Source organism: Megalobrama amblycephala, linkage group LG7, assembly GCF_018812025.1.
Source record: "Megalobrama amblycephala isolate DHTTF-2021 linkage group LG7, ASM1881202v1, whole genome shotgun sequence".
Taxonomy (NCBI): Eukaryota; Metazoa; Chordata; class Actinopteri; order Cypriniformes; family Xenocyprididae; genus Megalobrama; species Megalobrama amblycephala.
Window position 1 is genome coordinate 7096940 of NC_063050.1, and position 27062 is coordinate 7124001.

The following is a 27062-nucleotide window of genomic DNA, read 5'->3' on the forward strand; positions in this document are numbered from 1 at the left end:
GCAGAAGATACCGACAGCAGTTACAATCAACAGAGATCCAGCAGCACCAGCAGCAGCAGCAGAGATCAACACTATCAGAGAGACTGAAGGAGGAACTGAAGGAGAGGAAAAGAGAGACAGTCATTAATGTAAGTGAATCTGTCAGTCTGATCTACAACAGAAGACAAAGATCAGCTCAGTAAATAAACACATTATATCAGTGCTGCCGTACCTGCACTGTCGAGTGATGTTCAGATGTTGAGTCTGGTTGTTGATGGGATTGTTCAGCACACAGCTGTAGGTGTTTTTATCCTGATATTCCACCTCCAGAGGTAGAGAGAGACTGATGCTGAGATCAGACACACTGATGCTGGACAATAAACTGTTTCCTTTGTACCAGGAGAGAGTCACATGACCCACATTCACAGCTGAACACACCAATGAACATGATAATGATGATGATGATGATGAACATTGTGAAGAGTTAGTTATGATGACAGGAACAGGCAGACGAGCTGAAAAACATAAAAACCAAATATAAAAAAGAATACAGATAAATCTAAGCAGCACTCTTGTTTTCAGTTAAATTTATTGAGTGTGTTGACAGTTGGTGAGTAATAGTTTGAAATATTCTGTGACAATATGCTTTTAAACAGGTTCCAATTTGTACCAGTTAGTCAGTACACTTTTAGTACCAATACTAATATGCACTCTTCAGGGAGAACGCTGTACCTTTTGAAAACAGCTTTTGTACCTTTTTTGTTCTGAGACTGTGTTACAGTGACAGACATACAATTGAAAATTAAAGCTGCAAGCAGCGATGAAAGGGCCCTCGCACCCGGGCTCACTGCCACCCGCTGCCCTTAGGAAAACAGTGCAGTGGGCGACATGCATATAAGCGAGTAAATACAGGATAATTATGGCCAAGTTATCTCAAAGTGCCATACTTCCTGCTGCCAACAGGTGGATATTGTAACTGAATATTGCCATGTAGATGTCTTCAGGCCAGGACGGTTATCAAACATGAGAAGTTTGGAGCAGATCAGACATCGTATGCCTGAGTTACAACAACTTCCTGTTTCTTGGCATTAATCGCATACATTAGCACTTAGCCAAGTGTTGCATGATTTTTTTTTTTTTTTTTTCCAAATATGTTTATTGAGCACCAAAATATAGGATGCATACAATAAGAAACAGTACCTATAAATATACAACAGTGCTCACATTTTTTCCAGTATCTTCCCCCCACACTTCCAACATAACACTATCCCTGTCCCCTACATGGGGTCCCAGACCCTGACGCCCCCCACTCCTAGATAACAAACAAGAAGAAAAAAAAAAAAAGAAGAAGAAAAAAAAGAAAAATTAAAAATAATAAGTAGCATTGTTGTTAGTTACACTGTATGTCCAAAGGACATAAACATTTCACTCATCAGGAATGATATTTAGAGAATCTATGATGGAAAGCACGGGGTTCCAAGTTTTGTCAAATCTCCTCAAGGAGCCTCTAAGGGAGAACCTTAACCTCTCAAGTTTTAAGTTATGTAAAACTTCCTTAATCCATCTATCATATGATGGAGGTAAGGCTTGCTTCCAGTTAAGTAAGATCAATCGCCTAGCAAGCAGAGTACAGAAGGCCAAAGAATGTTGTGCTTCAGCTGTTAGAGTGCTGCCATGTGAAATACCAAAAAGGGCAGACAAAGGATTTGGGTTTGATATACAATGGTAGGCTGTGTGAAGAGTGTTGAAAATTTTAAACCAAAAGTCTGTTAGCTTTGAACATGACCAAAACATGTGAATGAAATCTGCAGGAGATTGGTTGCACCTATTACAGACATCTATAACATTGGGGTAGAACTTAGACAATCTGTGGTTAGTGTAGTAAGTCCTATGTATTAGTTTACATTGAATCAATCCGTGCCATGCACAGATGGAAGAGTTATGGACTAGCTCTAGAATCTGGTCCCATTGATCTTCCTCCATATGCCCCAAGTCCTGTTCCCATAGATCTCTGTTTTTTGGGGGAAATTAGAGAGAGTGGAATCAAGAGCTTTTAAAGATATGAGAAATAGCTCCTCTCTGATTGGGGTTTACTTTGAGAAGAGTGTCTACCAAAGTCTCTGGTGGTAGATTTGGGAAGTCAGGGTAATTTCTTTGTACAAAATGCCTAACTTGAAAGAAGCGAAAAAGGTGAGAGGCAGGGAGTTGAAATTTGGCTGATAGGACGGCGAAAGGCATGAAGATACCATTGTCATAGAGGACTTTGATAGCTGTGATACCTCTGTCGCTCCAGAGTTGAAAGGCAGAGTCCATAATAGAAGGTTGTGAGTTACAGGGGCAAGGATAGAGGGATGCTTCAGGCCAAAATGCTTTCTAAATTGCATCCATATTTTAAGCGATTGAGTGACTACAGGATTAGCACTAATGTCAGTAGTTGACATTGGGAGTTGAGAGTATAACCATGATTGTAATGAGATTTTAGAGGAAGAAAGTTCTACTTGGACCCAGGCTGGCTGAATGGCAGCGGGCTCGACTGTCCAGTATAGGAGTTTTTTAATGTTAGCAGCCCAGTAATAATGTAGAAAATTGGGGAGGGCCAGCCCCCCGGACCTTTTAGGGAGCTGCAATATGTTTTTCCGCATGCGCACTGGTTTATTACCCCAAAGGAAATGAGAGACTGATTTATCTACTTTGGCAAAAAACTTCTTTGAGATGAGTATGGGGATATGTTGAAATAGATAAAGAAACTTTGGGAGGATGGTCATTTTGATTAGGTTGACCCTGCCAGCTAAAGAGAGGGGCAGAGTAGACCATCTGCTAAAGTCTTCCTCGACTTTTTTAAGCAAAGGGTTGAAATTACTATTAAAAGTGCTTGCCAAGGACCCGGTGATGAAAATACCCAAATATTTGAAGCCTTGGTCCACCCACCTAAAAGGGGCTACATGGTTTGGCAGTTTACCTACAAGGTTGTTGATTGCGAATCCCTCACTCTTCCCAAAATTTAGTTTATATCCTGACAGTTGGCCAAATTGTTTTAAAATTTCTAAAATTACAGGAAGAGAGGAAGACGGGTTGGATACATACAAGAGCAGGTCATCCGCGTACAGTGACAGCTTATGTACCGTACCTTGACATGTAATGCCCTCAAATTTTTCTTCAGATCTTAGCCAGATAGCCAAAGGCTCGATGGCTATGGCAAACAATAAAGGGGACAGGGGACAAGTGTTGCATGATTTAATGTGTTTTATGTATGGCACTTCGTGGCATATTGAAATGTGTTTCTGTGAGTGAATTACAGTGTAAAGCAAGTAATTTCCTGTTGCCAGCAGGTGGCGTTATGACTGTAACTGAATATTGCCATGTAGATGTCTTCAGGCCAGGACTCTAATAAAACATGTGAAGTTTGGGCAGATCGGACATTGTATGCCCAGGTTACAACAACTTATTGTTTCACGGTGAAACGGCCGCCATGGTCACGCCCTTCAGCGAAAACTCAAGATCTTCACAATGTAACGTCTCAAAGGCCTTTAGATTAGACTGACCAGATATGATGTTGATCTGATTAAAGTACAACGTCTGGAAATGGCAAAAAATGCACACATTTTGCAAAGAAAATTCAAAATATCTCACTTCCTGTTGGGTTTTCAGATTTTTTGTAGGTATAAGGCTGTTACATCTGTCTACCAAATTTCATACCTGTACGTAAAACATAGCGTGAAGGGTGCTTAATTGAAATTTTGTAGGTCACACCAGTGGTGCTCTGGCTCTAATTAAAATGTTAAAATACTGTTACAATAGAAAAAGCACAATACACAAACAATATGATGGTTAATATTAGTTCAGTGCAATATATATATATATATATGCACACTATGTAAATTTTCACCACTTGAAGCCGCTTATTCAAAACAAAGGCATAGATTTAGCTGAGATTGAGAACAGAATCTTGGGAGTTGTTGTCTTCACCTCACAGCCAGTGGAAAAGAATCGGGATGGGACTCAGCAGAAATCATGTTCATGGATGAGATTATTAATGTTACTGTAGTATGAAGCAGAGTGGGGCGAGTGCTGTGAGAGAGAGATGAGCGTGAATAAAAACAGTTGCCGCTTCCGCTTCTTCCGGTCAAGAGTATGTGGGATAACGCAGGTCTCTTTTATCATATTAGATATGATAAAACTCGCGGTAAGTCAAGAAAACGTGATACATGGGTATGATGTCATTGATAGGGTCACATGGGCATGGGCATGGTCTGTGTCCTTGTTAAAATTGCCTAATTCTCTGGATCTAAACATTCTTGGAAACATTTGGGATAATATAAGTACACAAGTAAAAAAAAATAAAAATAAATATATATATATATATAAAACAATGTTGTAGTGGTTTTTGGAAATTTTATTGTCTTTAAATGTCAGTCATTTAAAAATAACTAATTAAGCATTTTTCTGTGATTAATCATGATTAAAAACATTTAAGTTTTATACATGTGACTTGTGCTGGCAAAATGAGTCTATGACTGAGCTACACACTTCAGACTACTTTTTTGGTAAATGATCCAAAATCACTTTTTGAGCAAGTACATTACCAGGCAGAGTTCAAAACTATCTCCTTACCTTAGCCTGATTCACAACGGTAAGCTTATAATAGTGTTTTATAATAAAAGTGATACTGGTGGATTTCCGCAGGTAATTCGAGCATGGAGCAGTTCGTCTGTGCGTCATAACGCCACGTCTGTAAACAGAAAGAAGGAGTCCCAGCTAGTATATGACATGTGACGGATCATTTATAGCCTGTTCTCACAGCTGCTGGAATAATTAAATGTATCATTTTGATGGCGGATTGTAATCCAGAAAGGTCCAAATGACAATCATCAGTGACAACTGGAGATTCACCCGTAGTCAAAAGCAAAAGACTTTGGACTGTAGAGTGGCTACAGAAATTGAAATCTGCAGATAACTCTAATACACACTAAATACACATAGTCACGCAATGCTGATGTTGTTAACATTAACAGTTTGAGAACAAAGTATAATAATCATTTGCACAGTTTGGCGTGATCCAAGCTAAACGATCGTTAGATTTAATCACCATTGGTAGTGCGATTTATTGTAGGTCTATTGCGATTTATTGTAATGCTTTTTTCCTCAGTTGGTCAGAACAAAAGTGGCAGACATGTTACTTACTTGTTCAGACATTTTCTGGTAAAAAATCTTATTTTGGTCATACGTCCAAGACAGAATCCTGTGAATCCTGTCCAAGACAGAATCCTGTGATTCTGAAGTACAGTATCCACACCGATGTGGTGACTGACAGCAAACATTAGATTAATTCACACTGAGGAGCCATACCAATGCACAATGCACAAGATTATAATTCTGCATATAACTGCAATTGCAGGTTTCAAACAGAGATGGCGACAAAGAGGCAAAACTTGCGGACAGCAGCTTTAAAGTCGATAGAATCAGCAAAGTATATTTTGAGAAAAATCAATTTTTCTGAAGGTTCCAAAATAAAATCACCAAGCAACATTGCATCTTTTCCTCCATTTCCTCCTATAATTACTATATTAATAAAATATATCACAATATAGCTATTTTATTTTAATTTTATTAGTAAAAATAAGACCAAAGACGCATATAAACAATAGAACATAAGTAAAAAACAAATCAAATAATAGTGCATAATATAAATTCAAGTGTATCACATAAAAATCACTTTAGTGTGTTTATTACAAATAAACGTCTCAGTTACAAAGGTAACCCTCGTTCCCTGAAGGAGGGAACGGAGACGTACGTCAGACAGACCGACGAATAGGAATCTCGCCAGAGAGGCCAATCTACTTCGAGTGTAACTAAACGAGCCAATGCACATTGGCATGCAATCATATGCATCAGCTGCTCGCCTCGCAGCGCGGGTATATAATGAGCAGCAGGTGCGCTGCATCTTCAGGTTTTCGCTGAGGAGCCGAACTAAGCAGGCGGCAGCATCAGCAGGACAACGACTGTGGCGACGGGACGTACGTCTCCATTCCCTCCTTCAGGGAATGAGGGTTACCTTTGTAACCGAGATGTTCCCATTCAGTCGGTCACGTTTGACGTACGCCGGACAGACCGACGAATAGGAATCCCTACCAAAGCGCCACAGGAGCTGCCCTCCTCCAGCGCTCTGTTGTAAGCCTCCTGAACCCCCTTGCCTGCGGACGGTGGGACAGGGCTAAAGGCCCTTTCACACAGGACGCGGCATGCGCTGCGCTCGCCGCTGGGTTCAGCGCAGCCCTTCAGATACAAAGCGATTTGCGCTGCGCTGGCCAGAGCACAGTAGGCGGAAATTTCCAAACATGTAGCGGGAGTTTTATACATAGTCACTTGATTGTTATTCCACCTTTCGGTCAGCAGTAAAGTATGTCCCGGGCCGTGCTAAGAAGTGCGCAATAGCAATAGCCCTGCTTGTAAGAAGAAGAAAGAAAGCAGCTCTTGACAATGTCTGTCATGTCTCCATGACACAGCTTTTCTCCCGATGTCAATATACGACCAGCAAACTTGTATTGTATACGTTAGCTCTGGAAATTCCAACACAGTAAATACTTAGCTGTTCATCCATTTTGCTTTCCGATTGTTTGGATGCCCCGTTGCTATTGGTCGCGCGGGTAATCGTCACAGAGCGCAGCGGCAAAAGTTGAACTATTTTGAACTTTGACCGCGGCGTGCGCGCAAGCTGCGCTCCGCTGCGTCTGCGCTTTGGTCAACGCAGTTCTCGCGCGGCGCAAGCCATTGAAACAAATGGGTTTCATAGCGCAGCGCATACCGCGTCCTGTGTGAAAGGGCCTTAACACACACAGAGGGTCGATCACTGTTGTTCCCAAACCCATTCAGTGAGATTATTGGATAACGCTGGGAAAGCGTAACCTTTCGTTAGAAAAGGAACGCTGCGGAAGCCACATCCTTCCCCGAAGGAGTTATGTGGAGAAGTACATATGGACTAACCCTGTAGGGCTGTGCTACATATGGAAGGACTGGGGTGACTCCAACTCGGTTAGAGATGGGTTCTCCCAGAGGGAAGACACGGGCTTCGTTTAGGAGCAACTGTGGAAAAAACCATATGGGATCCCCGTAGGGTCACACATATGGAACCCAGCCTAAATCCGGTTCTCAAGGATGCAACGGAGTATAGGCCTGGCGCCGGACGCTCCGCCACGTCGGCTGCCAAAGGGTAACCGGAGGACTCAACAGGGTCTGCCCGTAGGGACTCTCTGGAGCAAAAGAGCGCATGTAGCGCAGCAAGTCGACACTAAGCCGGGGCCTCTCCGTGCCTCTGACCTGAGGCGAGAACACGGGAGGAGACCGGCTCGACACAAAGGCTATAGTATCTAGCGAATGTGTTAGGTGTCACCCAGCCCGCAGCTCTACAAATGTCTGTTAGCGAGGCGCCACAAGCCAGCGCCCAGGAGGATGCTACACCTCTCGTGGACTGAGCATGCAACCTGAGCGGGCAGGGCACGCCCTGAGCTTGGTAAGCCAGGGCGATGGCATCCACTATCCAGTGGGCCATCCTCTGCTTGGAGACAGCCTTTCCCTTCTGCTGGCCTCCGTAACAGACAAAGAGCTGGTCTGAGGTCCTGAAGCTTTGAGTTCTGTCTATGTACAGTCGCAAGGCGCAGACTGGACAGAGCAAAGCCAGGGCTGGGTCTGCCTCCTCCGAGGGCAGCGCTTGCAGGCTCACCACCTGATCCCTGAAGGGAGTGGTAGGAACCTTGGGCACATAGCCAGGCCGGGGTCTCAGTACCACGTGGCTGTTACCTGGCCCGAACTCCAGGCACGATTCGTCGACCGAAAATGAATGCAGGTTCTCTACCCTCTTGATGGAGGCCAATGCAACCAGCAGCAAAGTCTTCATAGACAGAATCTTTAAGTCTGCCGATTGCAAAGGCTCAAAGGGAATAATCTGAAGTGCTCTTAGCACCAGAGCGAGGTCCCAAAAGGGTATGGAGGGGGGACGAGGAGGATTTAACTGTCTCGCCCCCCTAAGGAACCTGACGACCAGGTCGTGCTGACCAACAGATTTGCCATCTATGTGGTCGTGGTAAGCGGAGATAGCAGCAGTATGGACTTTGAGGGTGGAGGGGGACAGCCTACGCTCCAACCCTTGCTGCAAGAAGGAAAGCACGACTCCGATCGAGCATCTTCGGGGGTCTTCTTGGCGAGAAGAGCACCACTCGATGAACAGGTTCCACTTCGAGGCGTAAGCACGTCTCGTAGACAGTGCACGTGCCGAAGTGATGGTGTTAAGTACCTCAGGGGGTAAGTCATCTAGAACCTCCGCGTCCCATCCAGGGACCAGACATGGAGTTTCCAGAGGTCTGGACGCGGGTGCCAAAGAGTGCCCCGTCTCTGAGAAAGAAGGTCCTTCCTCAGAGGAATGGGCCAGGGAGGGGCTGTCACGAGGAGTGAGAGGAACCAGGTCTGGTTGGGCCAGTAAGGCGCAACTAGCAGGACCTGCTCCTCGTCCTCCCTGACTTTGCACAGAGTCTGTGCAAGTAGGCTCACTGGGGGAAACGCATATTTGCGCAGGCCCCGGGGCCAGCTGTGTGCCAGTGCGCCTGTCCCGAGTGTTCCCTCGGTTAGAGAGTAAAACAACTGGCAGTGGGAGGTTTCTGGTGAGGCAAACAGGTCTACCTGAGCCTCTCCGAACTCTCTCCAGATCAGCTGAACCACCTGGGGGTGGAGTCGCCACTCTCCTGGCAGCGCAGCTCGTGAGAGCTCGTCGGTCACACAGTTGAGCACACCGAGAACATGAATGGCGCGAAGCGACCTCAGATGCTTCTGACTCCACAGGAGGAGATGGCGGGCGAGTTGCGACATGCGACGGGAGCGTAGACCACCTTGATGGTTGATGTACGCAACGGTCGCAGTGTTGTCCGTACGGACCAGTACATGCTTGCCCCTTAGCGGCCCTTTGAGGCAGCTCAGAGCAAGACGTACTGCTAGCAACTCGAGGCAATTGATGTGCCAATGCAGATGGGGTCCCGTCCAAACCCCTGACACTGCATGCCCGTTGTACGTGGCACCCCAGCCGGTGGCAGAAGCATCTGCGAATACCACAGCATGCCAGGACACTTGTTCTAGGGGCACTCCTGCCCGGAGAAACAAAGGGTCCGACCACGGACTGAAGGCTTGGCGGCACTCCTGAGTGATTGGCACCCGGAACGTGCCACGTTGCCACGCCCATCTCGGGACTTGGCCGTGAAGCCAGTGTTGAAGCGGTCTCATATGAAGCAGACCGAGCGGGGTTACTGCCGCCGCGGCCGCCATATGCCCCAGGAGCCTCTGAAAGAATTTCAGTGGGACCGCTGTCCTGCCATTGAACGTATTCAGGCAGTTCAACACTGACTGAGCACGTTCCTCTGTGAGGCGTGCTATCTGTTCGACCGAATCCAGCTCCATACCGAGAAAAGAGATCCTCTGCACAGGGGAGAGTTTGCTCTTTTCCCAGTTGACCTGAAGACCCAACTGGCTGAGGTGTCTGAGCACCAGATCCCTGTGTTCGCACAACTGATCCCGGGACTGTGCTAGAATGAGCCAGTCGTCGAGGTAGTTGAGAATGCGAACACCCTGTTCTCTCATGGGAACAAGGGCTCCCTCCACGACTTTCGTAAAGACGCGGGGAGACAGGGCCAGCCCGAAGGGTAGGACTCTGTACTGATATGCTCGACCTTCGAACGCAAAGCGCAAGAATGGCCTGTGTCGCGGAAGAATCGAGACATGGAAGTACGCGTCCTTTAGGTCGATCGCTGCAAACCAATCTCGGGGACGGATGCACTCGAAAATGCGCTTCTGCGTAAGCATTTTGAACGGTAGCTTATGCAGGCTCCGATTCAAAACTCGCAGGTCCAAGATCGGTCGTAACCCGCCGCTTTTCTTGGGTACAATGAAGTAGGGACTGTAGAGCCCTGACCTCATATCGGCTGGAGGGACCGGCTCGATTGCGTCCTTCGCCAGAAGGACCTCGATCTCCGCACGCAAGACAGGGGCATCGACATCTTTCACTACAGTGAAGTGGACGCCCTTGAACCTGGGGGGACGCCGGGCGAACTGAATCGCATAGCCGAGCCTGATGGTCCAAATGAGCCAGCGAGACGGACTGGGGAGCGCTAACCAGGCTCCCAGAGACCGCACCAGCGGGACCAGAGGGACCACAGGCGTACCCGCAGCGGGGCAGCGAGGTGGAACGCAGGGACGCTGCCTGGGAGGCTCTCTCTGCGAGGCAGAGAGAAGCGGCGTCACAGTGTGCTGTGCAACACTTACCTGCTTCCACGGGTGGACAGAGGGAGCAGTCGAGGCTTTGACTGCCCGCTGCTCGCTGCTGTCCGCTGGCGAGAGAAGAGGAGGATGAGAGTGGTGAGGTTCTTGCCCTCCCACTGCTCTCCGAGCCCTCTTCGGACCCGGAGATAGAGGAAACTGCTCTTTTTTTGAAAATTTGGGCCTCTTCGGCGACGCGGTTGAGAACTGTGCCCAACAGTTCTCGGCTGTACAAAAGCAGTCTGAGGCCATCAGCCACATCCTGCCGAGGCGGTCAGCTGCTGCTCCACCACCGCCCGCAGCACCTCAGACTGCCCGTCGCCAAGGGCGCCCCCTGCGGCCGCCCCCGCTCCCGCGCCCCAGCAGCAGCAGCCTCCAGCAAAGCGGCGTCGTGGAGCCGGTCGTGGTCGGGGTGCCCAGCCCGTCCAGCCACCCCCCAAGAAGAAGGGTGGCAAGGCCAAGTCCAAGCGGCCCTAGGACGGGCGGAACACAAACAAAAGGAAACAAAGGATTCTCCACCCGGCCCTCCTCCGGGGGAAGGAGCGGTGCGGTCACCATCTCCTGTAGAGCAGTCCCATCCATCTCCGGGTCGCCCGTCCTAGGGCCGCTTGGACTCGTCCACAAACGCCGCCTCAGCCGCCTAAGCCCAAGCACGCGATACAGTGTTGGTGACCATCCCGAGGCGCCAGGTAACCGTTACCAGCCGTCAAAACGTCTTTGGCTGGGAAACAGCTTTCTTTTGCTCAAAGAGAAAGGCAAAAAAAAAAAAGTAAAGAAAAAGAGAAGTGAAATCGGCCCCGCTGCTGTGCTGTCCTCCTGCACCAGATGAAAAAGAGCAGTCACAGAAGAGCTGACTCGTTGTAGTTTCTTTCAAAGATTCGCTTGTAGATACCACTGTGTTTGTCCAGTAGTTCGGCTCCGAAGCGAAAAGCTGAAGATGCAACGCACCTGCTGCTCATTATATACCCGCGCTGCGAGGCGAGCAGCTGATGCATATGATTGCATGCCAATGTGCATTGGCTCGTTTAGTTACACTTGAAGTAGATTGGCCTCTCTGGCGAGATTCCTATTTGTCGGTCTGTCCGACGTACGTCGAAAGTGACCGACTGAATGGGAACTGATTATTAAAGCTAAAGTAGTTAAATCAAGAGTGGCTTTATACGCAAGCTTCTGAACTGTCAGTAAATGCGATCATTTTGTTTTCATCAGCATGGGTTTTAAAATCTCATTCACTGGTTCAGACTCATGCCATTGAGAATTTGCTATGACTAAATATTCACAAAGCTGGAAAGCTGCGCTTTGCAATGATAGGCCTACAACTTGTGTGTGCAGTCATCCAGAAGTGAGCTGAGAAAAAAGTGCACCTCTCAGAAAAGGTACAAATAAAAAACATTTTAGATGTTTAATTATTTGGAGCTTTGGCATCACTATACAAGGGCTTAATGAACTCATTTTTGTGAAAACCTCAAATTCAACCAAAATTGACATTTTTCACCTTATTTGCCTGTAGCTCAAAATTGGTCCGCACATTCCGATTCATTTTGCCACCACAGGTCACAAATTACCATCTGCGCGGTATAAATTATAAATTAAAAATTCCTCCAAAAATTCCATTGAAAAAAGTACTTCACTATAAAAACTAAAAGTAAATATGTTTTTGGTAATCAGCATTAAACCACACATGCTGTTGATTGAGCTTTGTACTGAATATTCCTGAATAAACAAGCACTTTTGAAGCACAAGACAAATTATCTCTACTCACCATATACAGAAACATTGAATGTTTTTGTTGTTAAATGTGCTCCACTTATATCTAGTCGATAAACTCCATCATGTTCAGTTGTGATGTTTGTGATGGTCAGAGATCCAGTTTGATCGTCGAGCTTCAGTCTGTCTCTGAATCTCCCATCAGGAACATCATCATATGTGGAGAAGATTTGCTTCTTTTCCTTCATTTTAGCTATGAGAGAGTTTTCAGCTCCAAATCTCCACAGTGTATCGTCGCCTTCAGATATTTCAGTAACGTCAGTGTATAAAGTGACAGATTCTCCCTCCATCACTGACACTGAATCACCAAACACACCTGATGAACAAACACATTTTACAGATTAAGGCTTTCAGAGTTTTGTCTTCTATCCAGAGCAGAAAGTATGAAGATACAAAGTCAATTACATCATGAAAAGTTCACCTTGATATTTAACATCTGTGTAAAATGTTTACTGATATTAAGACAAAAATATATTTATAACTTACCAGTCAGACCCCACCAGCACAAACAGATCAAAGCATGAAACATTTTCTGATAAGTCTAATCTAATAAAGTTGTCTGCTGAAAGCACTCGAGCTGAAGTGTGAATCCTCCCACGACAGAGTTTTAACCATGTAGTCTCTTTACAAATGATTTAGAGTTAAATATAAATTCTCACTTGGCACTTATTAAGACTTAATAGTCAAAAAAACTTTTTCATTCTATTATTAAACACTGAACATTTTTCAAAAGTATGGTAAAGACACAACAAAAAGTTAATATCTTCCATCTCACATTGTTGCATCTCATCTTCTGCAGTCAGAATGAAAGCTTCTGTGGTTTTCTTCAGAGATGTGGTTTGATCTAGACAAACATCTCATAGGTGAAGAAGTTTCTTTCTATCTTCTTAGGAACCTTAAAACAGCTTTACAGTCAAATAAAATACTGTATCTATTAGTGCTGGGCGGTATACCATTTCATATGGTATACTGGTTTCAGTTTTGAGACCGATATGAATTTTTCAAAAACCGCTATACCGCCGTGTAGCTGAAACAGCTGCTGTATCTATTCAATGGCCATGAAGCGCTATGTAGAGTGTATAGAGAGCGGACTTCTATTAACTACATACCCTTCTTACACTTTACAACTTTATTACACAGCAAAAAATAACTCACTAAACTAACTCTCTTTAATGCTGCAAATACCATGCAGAGCCAAATCATTTCCGCGATGCAGAAAACACGGATGAAATCACAGAATTCACAAATAGAACTTACTGTGTAAAGCGGAACATCATAGAATTTAGCAATTTGTGATTGAATAAATCAAAAGTAGGTCTGTACAATAAATCAGATATCGATACGCACTACTGTCTACGAATATTAAAGCTAAAAATGACTGCTATTGAAATCTGAAGTCTATGAAAGAGCGCCGCATTTTCGTCTACTACACATACTGAAGCTCTCGTAACGCTCACAATGATTTCAGGGTCTGCTGTCTCACTCACTATACATGAACTTCATCTGCAGGGCTGCTCTTAGAGTTATTTTAGGAACATTTCACCATTTAATTTGATAAAACTATCAACATTTGTCTCATCATATACACAGGAAGTCAAACATCTTCACAACCCTCAAAATAAAAGTTTGGTATAACTTGAAATAACAGAAATATACTATTGTACAATCGAGTGTACTTCGATTAATAGAGCCTAATAATAATAATAATAACACCATTTATGAAAACACAAACTCAAAAGGTCTTCATAGAAATTACAGATATTGCACAGTAAAAATGTAGCCTACTTATTTATATTATCAATTTAATTAAATTTGATTACGTTTTAAACTAAATTGTTAGCTTTATAAACTGATTTGATTACATAAAAAATAATTGTCCTTACAATGTTTAATATATTCCCTGTACTCCTGACAGTAAAATATGCAAAAACAAAACAAAACCATGACATACCGTGAAACCGACAGAATCTTAAAAAACAAACAAACTGTTATACAGATTTTTGGTCATACCGCCCAGCAGCACTAGTATCTATTAAGAAATGGTCAAATCTGAGTCAGGAAGTTAAATAATACACCAGACATTTCTCTGGCTGAGAGCTTAAAGCAGTAAAAGACAGAGACAATAGGTTTTTCTGTGTTGTCTTTTAATGAAATATTGCATTCAAATCCAAAGACATCTTCAGCAACAGTATTATTAAACAGGTTGAAAAAATACATGCTCATAATGATAATGACTGAATTAATAATAACAAACATAAATGTAAACAAATGCTTGGTCCAAACTCTTGCAAAGCTTTCCTTGACTGTCATTTCTTCTTCTGAATCAGTTGTTTCACTGTTTGAAGTACCTTTTTCTGTTTTAGATCCTGTGTTTGTGGTCTTCATCTTTCCTGCTACAGTTGGCATCTCAGATACCAGTGACGGTAAGTTATTTACAAGGTGTAGCAGATTTCTCTGCAGAGTATCATGCATCATTTTCTGTACAGTCTGTCAGTTTAAGAGGGTGGAGCTTCAAGAGCTCATTCTCTGGTGTCAGGATGCACTAATAATGTATGAACTTATGTTGTCAACTTGCTTTTAGCCATTATTAGTACAAGCCTGTTGTAAGTTTACTGGTGATTTTTTTTTTTTTTTTTGATGTTTATTAAATACGTATACGTGAAATATACTTCACACAAAAGATGAAGCATCCGTTTTCACTTCTGAAAATCACTGTAAGAGCTTAATAAAACACAGTGCAAGAATTGTGCATTAAAATATTATCCATAAACATTCTCTCTCCCTTGCATTATCATCAACATATACAGCGAATTAAGGCAGGAACACACCAAGCGGACAGTCGGCCGTCTGGCAGTTTTTGTTCATCGGCCGACTAAGTTTTCTCAGTGTGTTCCACACTGTCAGCTGAAGTTGGTCCTCGTCGCCTTTTTTTCGGCCGATTCGGGATCAGAGCTCATCGTTCCATCAGGCCATTCTGATTGGATGTTTAGATACTGCCACCTGCTAGGCATTTCATCTTACGCAGGCGCAGAACTGACGTGCTGGTGTGTCAGGTGTAACGGGGCTGTCTCTGCGTTGTGTTGTGTAAAAGTCAGGATGGACACCACTTCGCGCTTGAAGAAAGGCTTTTATTCTGTTGACAACATATTAAACAGCGGTGATCAGATTCGCAAATCACCCTTGTGCGTGTTCGCAGCCATTCACTCTCTCGGCTGGCGCAAATCTAAATTGATTAACATTTATATGAACAGTTATACAATAACAATTGAGAAATATGTACCTGTTGACAACATATTAAACAGCGGTGATCAGATTCGCAAATCACCCTCGTGCGTGTTCTATATTGAGGTGAACAAACTTTATGTTACCACAAATGTGATGAAGCATGGGTTAGGGTTAGGGTTATCATACAATATACTTTTATCATGGAGCACTCACTCACCGCAGCCATTTCATTCAGGGCTGTGTAAAAGTTTTTCCGGTTACAGTGAGATAGCCTCGATCAGAACCAGTTCGGGAATCAAAGTCGTTTTATGAATTAAATGTCATGAAAATGTTTGAACGTTCTTGGTGAATTATTGGTGAGACTCTCATTGAGCTCTCATTGGCCACGTACACACTGCAGCTAAATTCGGTTGTCAGTTCACCTTTTAGTGCTTAATCGCGTTCTGTACACACACAGTTCAGTAAAATACGGGAGTGACAACCGCATTCTACAACCGTAACTCCCGAAAAATACAGGTAGTGACAACCGCATAAGAAATTCTATGCAGTGTGTAAGGAACCGAACTGAACAACTAGTTATTAAGGACGTTTACGTGCACCGGTGTAACGTGTGTCTCTCGCGGCGAATCACAGGGAAAGCACAAGCCTATTCAAATGCTTTATGCTGAAAATCACGATTCATGTTTGCTCACTTTAATAACTCCATAAACCCGTTTGCTTTATGAGACGAGCTTAAACAACAAGCCTAAAAAGCTTATAATGAGTGACCATGGCAACACAGAATAAGTGCTGCGCGCTGTGTGAAACAAACTGGCTATACAAGCATAAACAAAACACGACGCCTCCGTCGACTGTTTTGTCACTTTACTATTACTTTGGTCACGATAACGGAAACCAAACAAAAGAGACGCCAGAACGTCGCTATGGTTTCCAAGCTGTCAATCATCGCATTTTCAAGAGTGAGTCGTGTTCCGTACACACATGTAACGATAATTTAGGGGATTCACTCCCGCATTTAAATGCGGTTGTCACTCCTGAAACTTACAGTGTGTACGTGGCCATTAAGAGCTAAATTTAATAAATAATTTGAAGTGATGGCGGTTAAACTTGTTATATTCTCCCTGTCTGTTTGGCGCGGCTGTGCATTATCGCGCTCCATGTGCTGTAAAGACAGTGCCTGCTTCTCAACGTGCATACTATCCATCCTAAATAGTAGTCTATGTGACATTAATATTAAGTACTATTTAGGGTGGATAGTATGCACATTGGGATGTATATTTTTAGCGATGTGCTGGGGAAATGATCCGCTGGCAGCTCCCTTATAAGTCTGATCCTCTGATTCATAAAACAGGACCGCTCGCACCCTGGATATTTCTGGATATGATATAAACACTTCAGTCATCTCTCACTCATATTTTCCTGTCGTCATCATCATAAAGTGTGTATTATGCACAGTATTATTGTGCTGTTGCTACATTAATGCAAAGACTGATAGTTGTGTACATTGTGGTGTTGGAAATTATGTCTTAGTTTAATCATTTTAATCGATCAGGATTAGTTATAGCATATGCTTGAATGTGGGATGTAATGCCATATGAGATTAATACATGCCATATATTTTTAAAACGTATTAAACTCACTACAATATTATCTCACGACTTTATATTCCCCTCTTAAGTATATTGGGAGTTATTTTTTTTAATGTATAAATTATAATGTTTGTCGTACGTGATGCGATCGGGGGAATTACTGAATAAGTAGCTGCGTAGCCTTTACTGTATGACAGCTGGCAATATAAATCCACCTGCCGGTAAATTCTGTGCCCGTATAAGCTAACTTGCAAACAAGTAGAAAATAATTTCTTTGTAGATTATACAACAGCAATTTGGAAAACAGACAAAACAGAAAAGGCGATATTTGAGAAAAGAGCATATCAATCTAATAGCCGTAGACGCATAGCGGAACTAACTTTAACCCGGGTCACGTGATTTCCGATTCTTGTGAAAAAGGCCTATAGAGGGTATGCAAGTGACGTCACCGTCGACCATTACGACTGCGGTCACGTCCACTGAGAGGCAAAAGACTGAGTGGCAGCATGTTTTCAGCGTGAATGTCGAGAAAAACACATAAAACACATCCAAAACGGGAAAGAGCTTTGTGATTGACTGTACAAATAGCTTTGACACAAAACCTGAGGCATATATTTAAAAACTGCTGAAAGCTACAGAAAAAAGAAGCAAATGGATCACTGCAATTCACAGAAACAGCTGGACTCCAGCAGAGAAACATGGATTTGCAGTAATCATTTTGTGTCAAATTGTTGGATTTTGAGGTAAAATCATACTGTATATATTGTATTGTTATATATTATGTTGACAACTCATCAATTAAATATTTTCCATCTTATATTCTGCATAATTGTGTTTATAAATAAACAACAATGACAAAAACTACTATAAAACTATATATGTTTTAGGGCTGGACAATATGACGATATAACATTGATATAAGTGATTACGCGTATAATATTCACAGGCAGATTTGCTTTATGTATTTCCCCGGCGTGGAAATCAGGCACATATAAATGTCAGGAAACACGACTCCTGGCTGCATGTCAATATCCATGGATTAGGTTTATTTGACAAGTTGTAAAGAACACATTCAATTCCAACCTTTAGTGTAATTCGTTAGTTTTACTCGCGTTTTCGCAGTTTCCTCTACTAAACCCAGTCATGCAGCAGGTTCTTTTGCCACTCAGTCCAGCTGAGGGAGCGCGCGTTTTCGGCGGGAACGTGACGTCGACACATACCCTCTATAGACCCTTTTCACAATGACGTCAGTTAACTTCCGCCTATCAGCAAAGCAGTGTATCAGTTGTTCCGTCTTACCTTCGCGCCGGCGACTTCTCGGGAAAATAGTTTAAACTGAACTGGTGCAATATATTAAGATTGTATAATTTGTAAGAAGTGTATTGAAAATACAAAACGGAGGTAGCATGTGTTCATTTAATGTCATTCCCTGGAGAAATAATTTGATTTCGTTCATTTAATGCTGCTATAACAATGAGTACTGTTGTAAATCCTCTGTATATTTTTGTATGCGACGATCTTGTTCTGCAATAAAGAGACGATCGAATGATGACAATGTTTTTTTGGTAAAAATGCCATGCACATGAGTCAGTTTTTACAACATTAACAGTCTTCATGTAGAAATAGTATTAAACACAATTTGTATTATTATGTATGCCATATTTATCGCCATAAATAAAAGTATAAAAAGACTGATATTTAAAAAGAATAAGCGTATGTTGATCTTCATTGTACGGCCTGTAGGCACTGAAATAAGTAGTACATTAAGCTTTGAATGAGAAGTTTTTTACTGCACGTAAATGTTGGAAACATGCTTTTATTTCACAAATATATATATACAGCTTCATCTGCAATAAAGACAGCAAAGTTTGCAAGATACGGGCAGCAGAAAGTGTATGTATGCCTTCAGTACGTATTCAACTCCTCCGACTTCAAGCAGCAAATCGCGCCGATCGATAAGCTTGTTTGAGATCTGCGGCTGCCAAATACCTCACCTTGAATTTACATGAAATTAGGCGACTACAATCATCCTTTAACCACATTTGTGGCATATGTACAAATATTGAGTGCACTTCATTCGAGTCGCGCTAGTATTCTACTATGCTGACGGAAGTGAGGATACACTGCATCGAGTTCTAACGGAAGCTGTGTGACGTCATGTGAAAAGGGTCTCTTAGGAAGCACAAGGGTCGTTCTACGTCCCTTTCCGCACATTACTTTCACTTTAATAATGGTAACTGCGCCGCCATTAAAGCAAAAGAATGAAGCTTTTCTTTAATTTTCTTGTAGTGGTTTCGTTTTTACTCGGCCACGGTAAGATCTTTTCCGTAGGTCTCTTTTCCGGTGTTGAGGGTCTTCACAGAAAAACTACGCTAATGCAGTTGAAACGAAATAAAACTGTAAAGGTCTCGTGACCAGGTACAAGAAACTTAAAAGTTACTTGGGTAAAGTTGGTTTTATATTCGCACATTCAGACATCCGTATTCAATAGCCTTGTTAATCACACTACACTGGACATTCAGTGGACATTCACAAGTAAATATGCCATTAAAACAATACCTGCCTATTTTGATCGACTGTGAAAAATGTTGTAAGTTGACAATCGTTGGTTGTCAATATCATGTCGCTGCTTAAAATTCGCAAGCATTAATTTATTGCACATTTATCAGAAGTCCGAATGTGCGAATATAAAACCAACTTTACCCAAGTTTAAAAGTTGACGCTTCATATCAGTGCATAAGCTGATCCAACGTAGCTTGTTTAAAAGCTTCTGCCAAATTCATAAAATGTAGGCCTACATGTTGCCTAAAGACGTTATTTGTGAGTTGTTTAGGACTAATATATGTAGAAAACACGGCACTGTATTATAGATCTAACGTTAATCGAGTCAATGCAGTGGAAAATAATTGTCTTAAGTATTTTTATGGTTACTAATCACTTATGTAATGTTTATTATGAGTTTATCAAAATGTCTGATTATATGAATGTGTAAATAAATGTAGAGAGAAAGGGGGTCTAAAATATGATTCAGGATGTAGATTTGTGTGTTTAGGCCTCATTCAGGAGACTGGTGTATGTTTGTCTGATGAGTAAATGTAAATCAGTGATGTTCTTCTGCTGTTTGTTTCAAATGTGTTGCATTATATTATGAATCCCGACATATTTCTCTACCCACAATCTTTATGATCTGTAGAAAAACATGCACTATTGTGTATTTTGCTTAGGTGCTTCTGGTGTTGGTTCAGATGGAGTGTCAGTGATGGAGGGAGATTCAGTCACTCTGAACACTGGTGTTCAAACAAAACATCAAGAAGATGTTAAATGGTATTTTAGCAACACTCGCATCGCACAGATCAGTGGAGATCTCCGTTTTATCTGTACAGATGTTCAGTGTAATGAAGGTAATGAGAGATTCAGAGACAGACTGAAGCTGGATCATCAGACTGGATCTCTGACCATCATGAACACCAGAAACACTGACTCTGGAGAATATCAACTGAAGATCTACAGCAGCAGTGACAGTGAAATGATCTTCAGTGTTACTGTACATGGTGAGTCATTAATGAATGTTTAGTTTTTATATGTTTAAAGTAGGGGTGTGACGAGACAGGTATCTCACGAGACGAGACTCGAGATTGAGTTCACGTGACGAGACGATGGCGAAATACATGACTAGAAAAAATATTCTGCAGGTGTATTTGAAATGTTTTAACTAATCATCTTGTAATGAATGTCATTTCAGTTCCTGAGTATGAATTATCATATGCAGTAAAAGACAACAATACTCAAGTACTGTAAAAAGTTTTGCCACAAACTGACTGACTTCTCTTCTGTATGATTTCAGTCTCTTCAGACCTCACTGTACATGAGCTTCTACAACTTTTGACCTCCTAACTGAACTCCTTTCCACAAACTGATCATAGAAATAAAACAGTATAAATAAAAATGGTAACACTTTACAATAAGGTCTCATTTATTAATATTAATGTATTAACCAACATCAGCTAACAATGAGCAATATATTTGCTACAGTATTTATTAAGGCCAGAACACACCAAGCCGTCGCCGACGAACTAGTGGCGACGATAGCAGACTGTGGGGTTGGCTCACGTCGGCAGCGTCTGTGTCCAAAGTTGCCCTGCCACACCAAACCGACGCTAAACAGCCGACGGCCAAGTAGCACGTCAGTTATGCGCTTGCGTGAGATAAAATGCCTTTCCGTACCAGCAGGTGGCAGTAGCTGCACAGCCAATCATAATGATCAGATGGCCCGACGGACAGACGAGCTCCGACGCCGATTCAACATTTCGAATCGGCCGAAAAAAAGCCAACGAGGACCAACTTCAGCCGACGGTGCGGAACACACTGAGAAAACTTAGTCGGCCGACGAAGAAAAACTGCCCGACAGCCGACCGTCGGCTTGGTGTGTTGGTGTGTGCTTGGTCTGCATTCATTGTTAGTTCATGATAGTTCACAGTGCATTAACTAATGTTAACAAATGAAACCTTATTGTTTGATCTTAATAAGATTAATAGAAAACTGTTATTCATTTTTATGGTAACACTTTACATTGAGTGCAACCATAATCGCACTCTCTCAATATTCAAAGTACAAATAAGACCAATTTTTTCTTTGATTCAGAGCTAAGAGATGGTTACAACTACACTGCCCAGACTAAAATAGCTTTCATATTGAGAGATATCTGTATTCATCAGGGAGCCGCTCTCAAAATGCGGGGTATTGACATCGCGTTTGAATGCGCGCTGTGTTTACTTTCACTTTCGCGATCGCACGTACTCTGTGAATATGGAGCGGCGGCAACCGTTATCCAACTGAATTAAATGTTTTTTATTTAAATACAAAACAAAACGATAGTGGAGGCATAATGTAAACGTAGCGGTGGCATATTCTTTCCTAATAATCCTAACCACTCTGTCATGGCAACATCACAAGACTACTTTTCGCCTCGACGAGAAATCTCGTCACATTTTAGTCTCGCGAGATCTCGTGACACGAGCTCTCGTCACACCCCTAGTTTAAAGCATATATATATATATATATATATATATATATATATATATATTACAATGGTATTCAGTTTTCTTTACCTGTATATTAATTCATTTACAGTATAGATGGTGTCATTACTGTAGTTTTTAAAATCATCTCACTTTACATCAATAAACAGTCAATTTGGATTTAAAACTAAATAAATTATATTGGCAAACTGTTTTAAGTTCATTTTTTAGAAGCTGCAGTTGAACTCTGACAGAGGTGACAGTGTCAAGGGCCTGGTGCTGTGGCAGTCGTGTTTATGTAGTGTTTTTTTTTGGTTACGTTTTGTCTTTACCACAAGAACATCCTTCAGCATCTGTTGGTTTGTGTTTCAGGTGTTTCTGCTGCTGAACGAGATGAAGTGAAGAGAAAATCAGTGAAGGAGGGAGAATCTGTTAATTTAGATCCCGGTGTAATAAACAACCCAAATGATGTGATGACATGGTATTTTAATGACATTCTCATCTCTGAAATCACTGGAGATCAGAGTAAGATCTGTACAGATGTTCAGTGTGATGAGAGATTCAGAGACAGACTGAAGCTGGATCATCAGACTGGATCTCTGACCATCTTGAACACCTCAAACACAGACTTTGGACTTTATAAACTACAGATCAACGTCAACAACAGCAGCTTCAGCATCACTACAGTGAAGAGATTCAGTGTCACTGTCACTGGTGAGTAAACTGTCACTGGCATTGTAAAAAGCGCTATATAAATAAAGGTGACTTGACTTGACTAAATAATTCAGTCATTCAATGAGTTTTCCTTTGAGGTATTTACAAAACATTTCAATATTTGTGGGGTTGTGGAAAATAACACTTCGACGAATATTAACATTATTAATATTAACAAATATCAGCCATTTTTCCTAATAGCGCCACTGACTCCAGTTGAGCTCAAAGTGCTGATGCTGTTTTAACAACAACAGAAGCCGCCATTTATCAGTTAAATCAATGTCATTCACATGATGACCAAAGTATAAATGAGTAATTATCAGTCGAAGATATTGTGAAGTACTGGAGGTAATCATTCACTCTCCAGTAATAATAACTGTGTGTCTTCAGCTGTTCCAGATTCAGGTCTGTCTTCAGGTGCTGCAGCAGGAATAGTTGTTGTTGTTCTGCTGGTGTTTGCAGCTGCTGCTGTTGCTGTGGTTTACTGTCACCGCAGGATCCATACAGCAGTTCAACAGGATGTAAGTATTACAGATCATTTAACAAGATATGAGATTTACTGTGCACAAATCCTTTAAAAGAACAGTGATATTAGTTCATTTTGTATAGTATAATTATTATTATTATATAATTCTAATTATTTTTTTATTGTTGGCTGAAACAAAAATGCAAGCTGTGAATAGTCATTTTTGTCCTTTACTTGTAACACTACAGAAGCAGATATTCAGCAGTGAGACGTGTCAAAACAATCAAAAACACAAATAACTCCCAAATGAACTAAATAACAATTAACATATACAATATAAAGTGCAACTTCTGTCACAATGCAATTGACCTAATAGAAAAGACCAATACATTAGTTTTTTATTTTTTATTTTAGATGTGAAAACAATTTTAGATGTGAAATTAAAATAACAATACTTCATGTTTATATTAAAGAAGATGACAGTTTGATGCAGTTTAAGGAGTCATGTTAAATATTTAGGGAAAGAATACTTCTGTACAAACAACAGGAAAAAAACACAATTCTGGGTCTAGTAAACTCAGCAAAAAAAAAAAAAAGTCTTTCCACTTTCAACTGCTTTTTTTCCAGCAAATTTCTTATTGTGTGTAAATATTTGTATCAGCATACAGTAACAAGATTTCAGACATAAGATTTCACAGACATTTGATAGACAGAAATGTAATATTGAGTTCCTGAATGGAGTGAGACAGTCAGTAAGTAGCAGTCAGTATGTTTGTTCAACAGCCGCTTTAAGTGTCAGGGTGCGTTTCAGTTCATACTGTCATACTCTGCTCACGGCACGCACTCAAGAATTGCATGCGCAAATGCGGCGGGGTGCATTTAAATAAAGCCCAAAAGAAACTACGAGCATGCACCGTCGTTGTTTTGTTGTAAGTTAAGTCATGAAATCACCAAACATGCGATTAAAGCTGCCTCAAAACTGTGCATGCATGTATTTGTTGACATGGTATTAAAGCTATTGTTATCCAATTTGTTGGCCTTAAAATATATTAAAAATGCGCACATGTACATCAGGGAAATCTAAATTTTCTCGGGGGAGCATGCCCCGGTACCCCCCTAGCAAACTACATTTTCTGACCTAATTAATTAAGAAACCCTGCGTATGGCCCGGCTTATATTTTATCTAACGAAATCTGAGGTAAGCGTGTAACGTAAATGGGAAATTAATGATTCATGATTCAAAAAACATGTTTCAAGATTAATGCATATCCATCGTCAGGATTTGTAATCGATGCATCGAGAAAACGAGTGAATCTTTACACTCCTATTCATGACTCAAAGGGAAAGCGTTTTAGCCTTGCCAGCGGCACTGAGTGGAGTTTTGATGCTGTGATGGGAATGCACCATTACAGCACATTTCATCCTAATGGAGTGAGGAAGATCTGATCAGAACACATCTGGTGGTTCATATGGTCACATCAGCTGTCCTTCTGTCTCCTGTAGATCTGTTTTAGGTGTGTTTCATTACAGACACTGCAGTTTATTGCTCTGTTCGCATCTGCAGTCCTGCAGCAGGTCTGTGGCATCTTCACACGGCTGTTCAGAGACCAGAGCATCTGTACACTGGTGTTTTAGTAGAAAGCTCTCTTTGGTTACTGTTCATTTCCTTCCACCTGTAAACTGTTAGTGTCTTAAGAGCTGTTTTACAGGTGTGTGCGCAAAAATTGTTCATGCTTAATCAAACAAGCAGGAAAATCCATTTTAAAAAATTTCCAATAAAGATCTGTAAAGCTTATTTGGATTTTACAAAGTTATCTCTAAAATGCCTTATTGTGAAAAAGGTACATTTTCTTTTTTTGCTGAGTTTGTGTGTGTGTGTGTGTGTGTGTGTGTGTGTGTTAAACATCAATCCCATCACTACTTTTAACTTTTGTGAATGTGTTTTCTTACAGGAGGATGACTCGTCACCTGATCCAAATGGTATTCCTTTGAAGGAGGACGCATCCTTATACCAGCGTCAGGTCCAGACTGCTAGTAAAACAATCTAACATCACTTATCATTTTGATACTTTGATCGAAATGGACACAAAGGGAATTAGTAAGTGATGCAGAGAAGAGGATCAGCTGAAACACTCTTCAAGAGTGTTTTTCTTACCAGTAAAAAAAACAAACAATAACAACGTGAAACCAATTTTAAATATGACATCAAAAACTGATTTTGACATTTAGCCTTAAACAGTATATGAGAAATAATAAGCAACACGGTACCAGCAATATATCAGCGAGTGCTTGATGTATTTTAAAGCTGCTAAAGTGACTCAGACAGAAACAGTGACACATCATCATCTCCGTTTCATATATGTTGCACTATATAAATGTAATACACTGATCTGGCTTGAAATATCAATCATTATATCCACCTGCTTATATCCTCATATAGAACTGATTGTGTTTACACTCAGGGTTCCTACGTGGTTTGGAAAAGTATGGAAAAGTATGGAATTTGATTTGAGTAATTTCCAGGTCTGGAAAAGTATGGAAAAAAGAAATCAGAGAATGGAAAAATATTTGTGTTTCCAGACTATTGTCTCTATTCAGTTTTCTAATTTATCATACCTGCAAACTAGTCACTTTACAGCGAAATTAGCCCTTTTGAATCAAAATACATAATTTATGTGAATCATGTAGATCCGAAGAGGTTTTTTTTGGGGCGAGTGTGTTTGTCTCAGGATTCTCACAAGAATTGAAAATGGTCTACTTTCCCATAGACTGGAGTGAGTCGCGATCTTTCTTGGCGCTCTGTGGCGTGATAGATCGCTGTAGCGCTCGTGAACTGACATCTCATCTGCTTTACTAGTCACAACACAAAATAAACATAAATGAACATCTGAAGGTATGTTGAAAGATACAGTACAACTTACCGAAATCCAGGAGGTCTGGAAATTTGAGTATGGAAAAGTATGGAATTTTGAAATGGAAAATGTGTAGGAACCTTGTACACTTATCCTGCACAAGATGGCCATTACACTGGGAAAAAATGTTTTTCTCAGTATTTTTGTTTTGTTTTTCATTACATCAATAAATAAATAAATAATTTTGCCAGTGGCGTCAGAAAAAATGAATTAAAAAAACAAACAGTTTTCAAACCCATTTGGCAGACATTTCCCCTTATTTTAATCATAAACTAATTTAATTTTGAGATTTTTTTTCAAACTTTAACATCTTTAATTTTGATTTTCAAATTAACATATCTTGAATTAAGAATGTTACAACAGGATTGCAATTATGGAAAATAAAAAGGCAGGTAACGTACACACCGGGGTGATTATCGCATGCGCTTATCACCAGTGTTCATACCCAAGCGATTTTCACTGGCAAGTGAACGTGCAAATTCACTCCCTGACAGTATATGGCGCTTGTGCTGAACAGTAGTGCAAATAAACATGATATTAATAAAATTAAAGAAGATAAAAATACAGATATAAAATGGCATATACATGACATGAGGAGATGGTAGTCAGAAACGGTGGTGCAAATAAGTCACAATGACAGTAGTGCAAGTGAACGGTAGTGCAAATAAACATATTTATGAAATAGACATTCTCAACTATATTTCTTGAATGTAAACAAAAAATAAACAGTAAAAATAGCCTGCGGAAATAAAATGGCTTATAATACTCATCTATTGGTGCAGCCGACAACTGGCGGAGCACCCATACTGTGTCTCATTTCGAACGTTGCATCCTCCGCAGGTCGCATTCAAAGGTTGCATACGTCATTGAGGCTGTCAGAAAAGTAAGTAGGACTCTCCGAACGCGACCTTGGAATGCGTCCTTCTTTCACAGGAATTCGGAGGATGCGTGAGGTGTATCCTTCGCTACTGTAGATAGCCCACAATTCTTTGCATCGCTGTTAACAACCGTCATTTATTTGAAAAAAATTAAAAATAAATGGCGGTGTCTGCAAATGTACATACAAGCAAAGATGTGTTTACATGTAAGTAGTTTAAAG

At 41.4% G+C, this 27062-nt stretch overlaps 1 protein-coding gene across 4 annotated transcripts; it reads left to right on the forward strand.

The window, feature by feature from the left end:
* LOC125271634 lies at nt 1–26531 on the forward strand. Of its 4 annotated transcripts, XM_048195753.1 has the most exons (6): nt 1–128; nt 14403–14462; nt 20078–20404; nt 22244–22585; nt 22976–23106; nt 25004–26531. In XM_048195753.1, the coding sequence occupies exons 3-6, from the start codon at nt 20113–20115 to the stop codon at nt 25097–25099; spliced, it is 861 nt and encodes a 286-aa protein (XP_048051710.1). In that variant the 5' UTR covers nt 1–128; nt 14403–14462; nt 20078–20112; the 3' UTR covers nt 25100–26531. The 4 variants fall into 4 exon arrangements, with proteins under 4 accessions (XP_048051710.1, XP_048051712.1, XP_048051708.1 ...); XM_048195755.1 differs by lacking the exons at nt 1–128; nt 14403–14462 and adding an exon at nt 18954–19086; XM_048195751.1 differs by lacking the exons at nt 1–128; nt 14403–14462 and adding an exon at nt 18981–19166.
* The last annotated feature ends 531 nt before the right edge of the window (nt 26532–27062 follow it).

Coding starts and splice junctions, on each gene's coding strand:
- LOC125271634 (XM_048195751.1), top strand. CDS start 19,115: ATGAAGCTTTTCTTTAATTTTCTTGTAGTGGTTTCGTTTTTACTCGGC. Junction 19,167..20,077: donor TTCGTTTTTACTCGGCCACG/GTAAGATCTTTT, acceptor TATTTTGCTTAG/GTGCTTCTGGTGTTGGTTCA. Junction 23,107..25,003: donor ATACAGCAGTTCAACAGGAT/GTAAGTATTACA, acceptor GTTTTCTTACAG/GAGGATGACTCGTCACCTGA.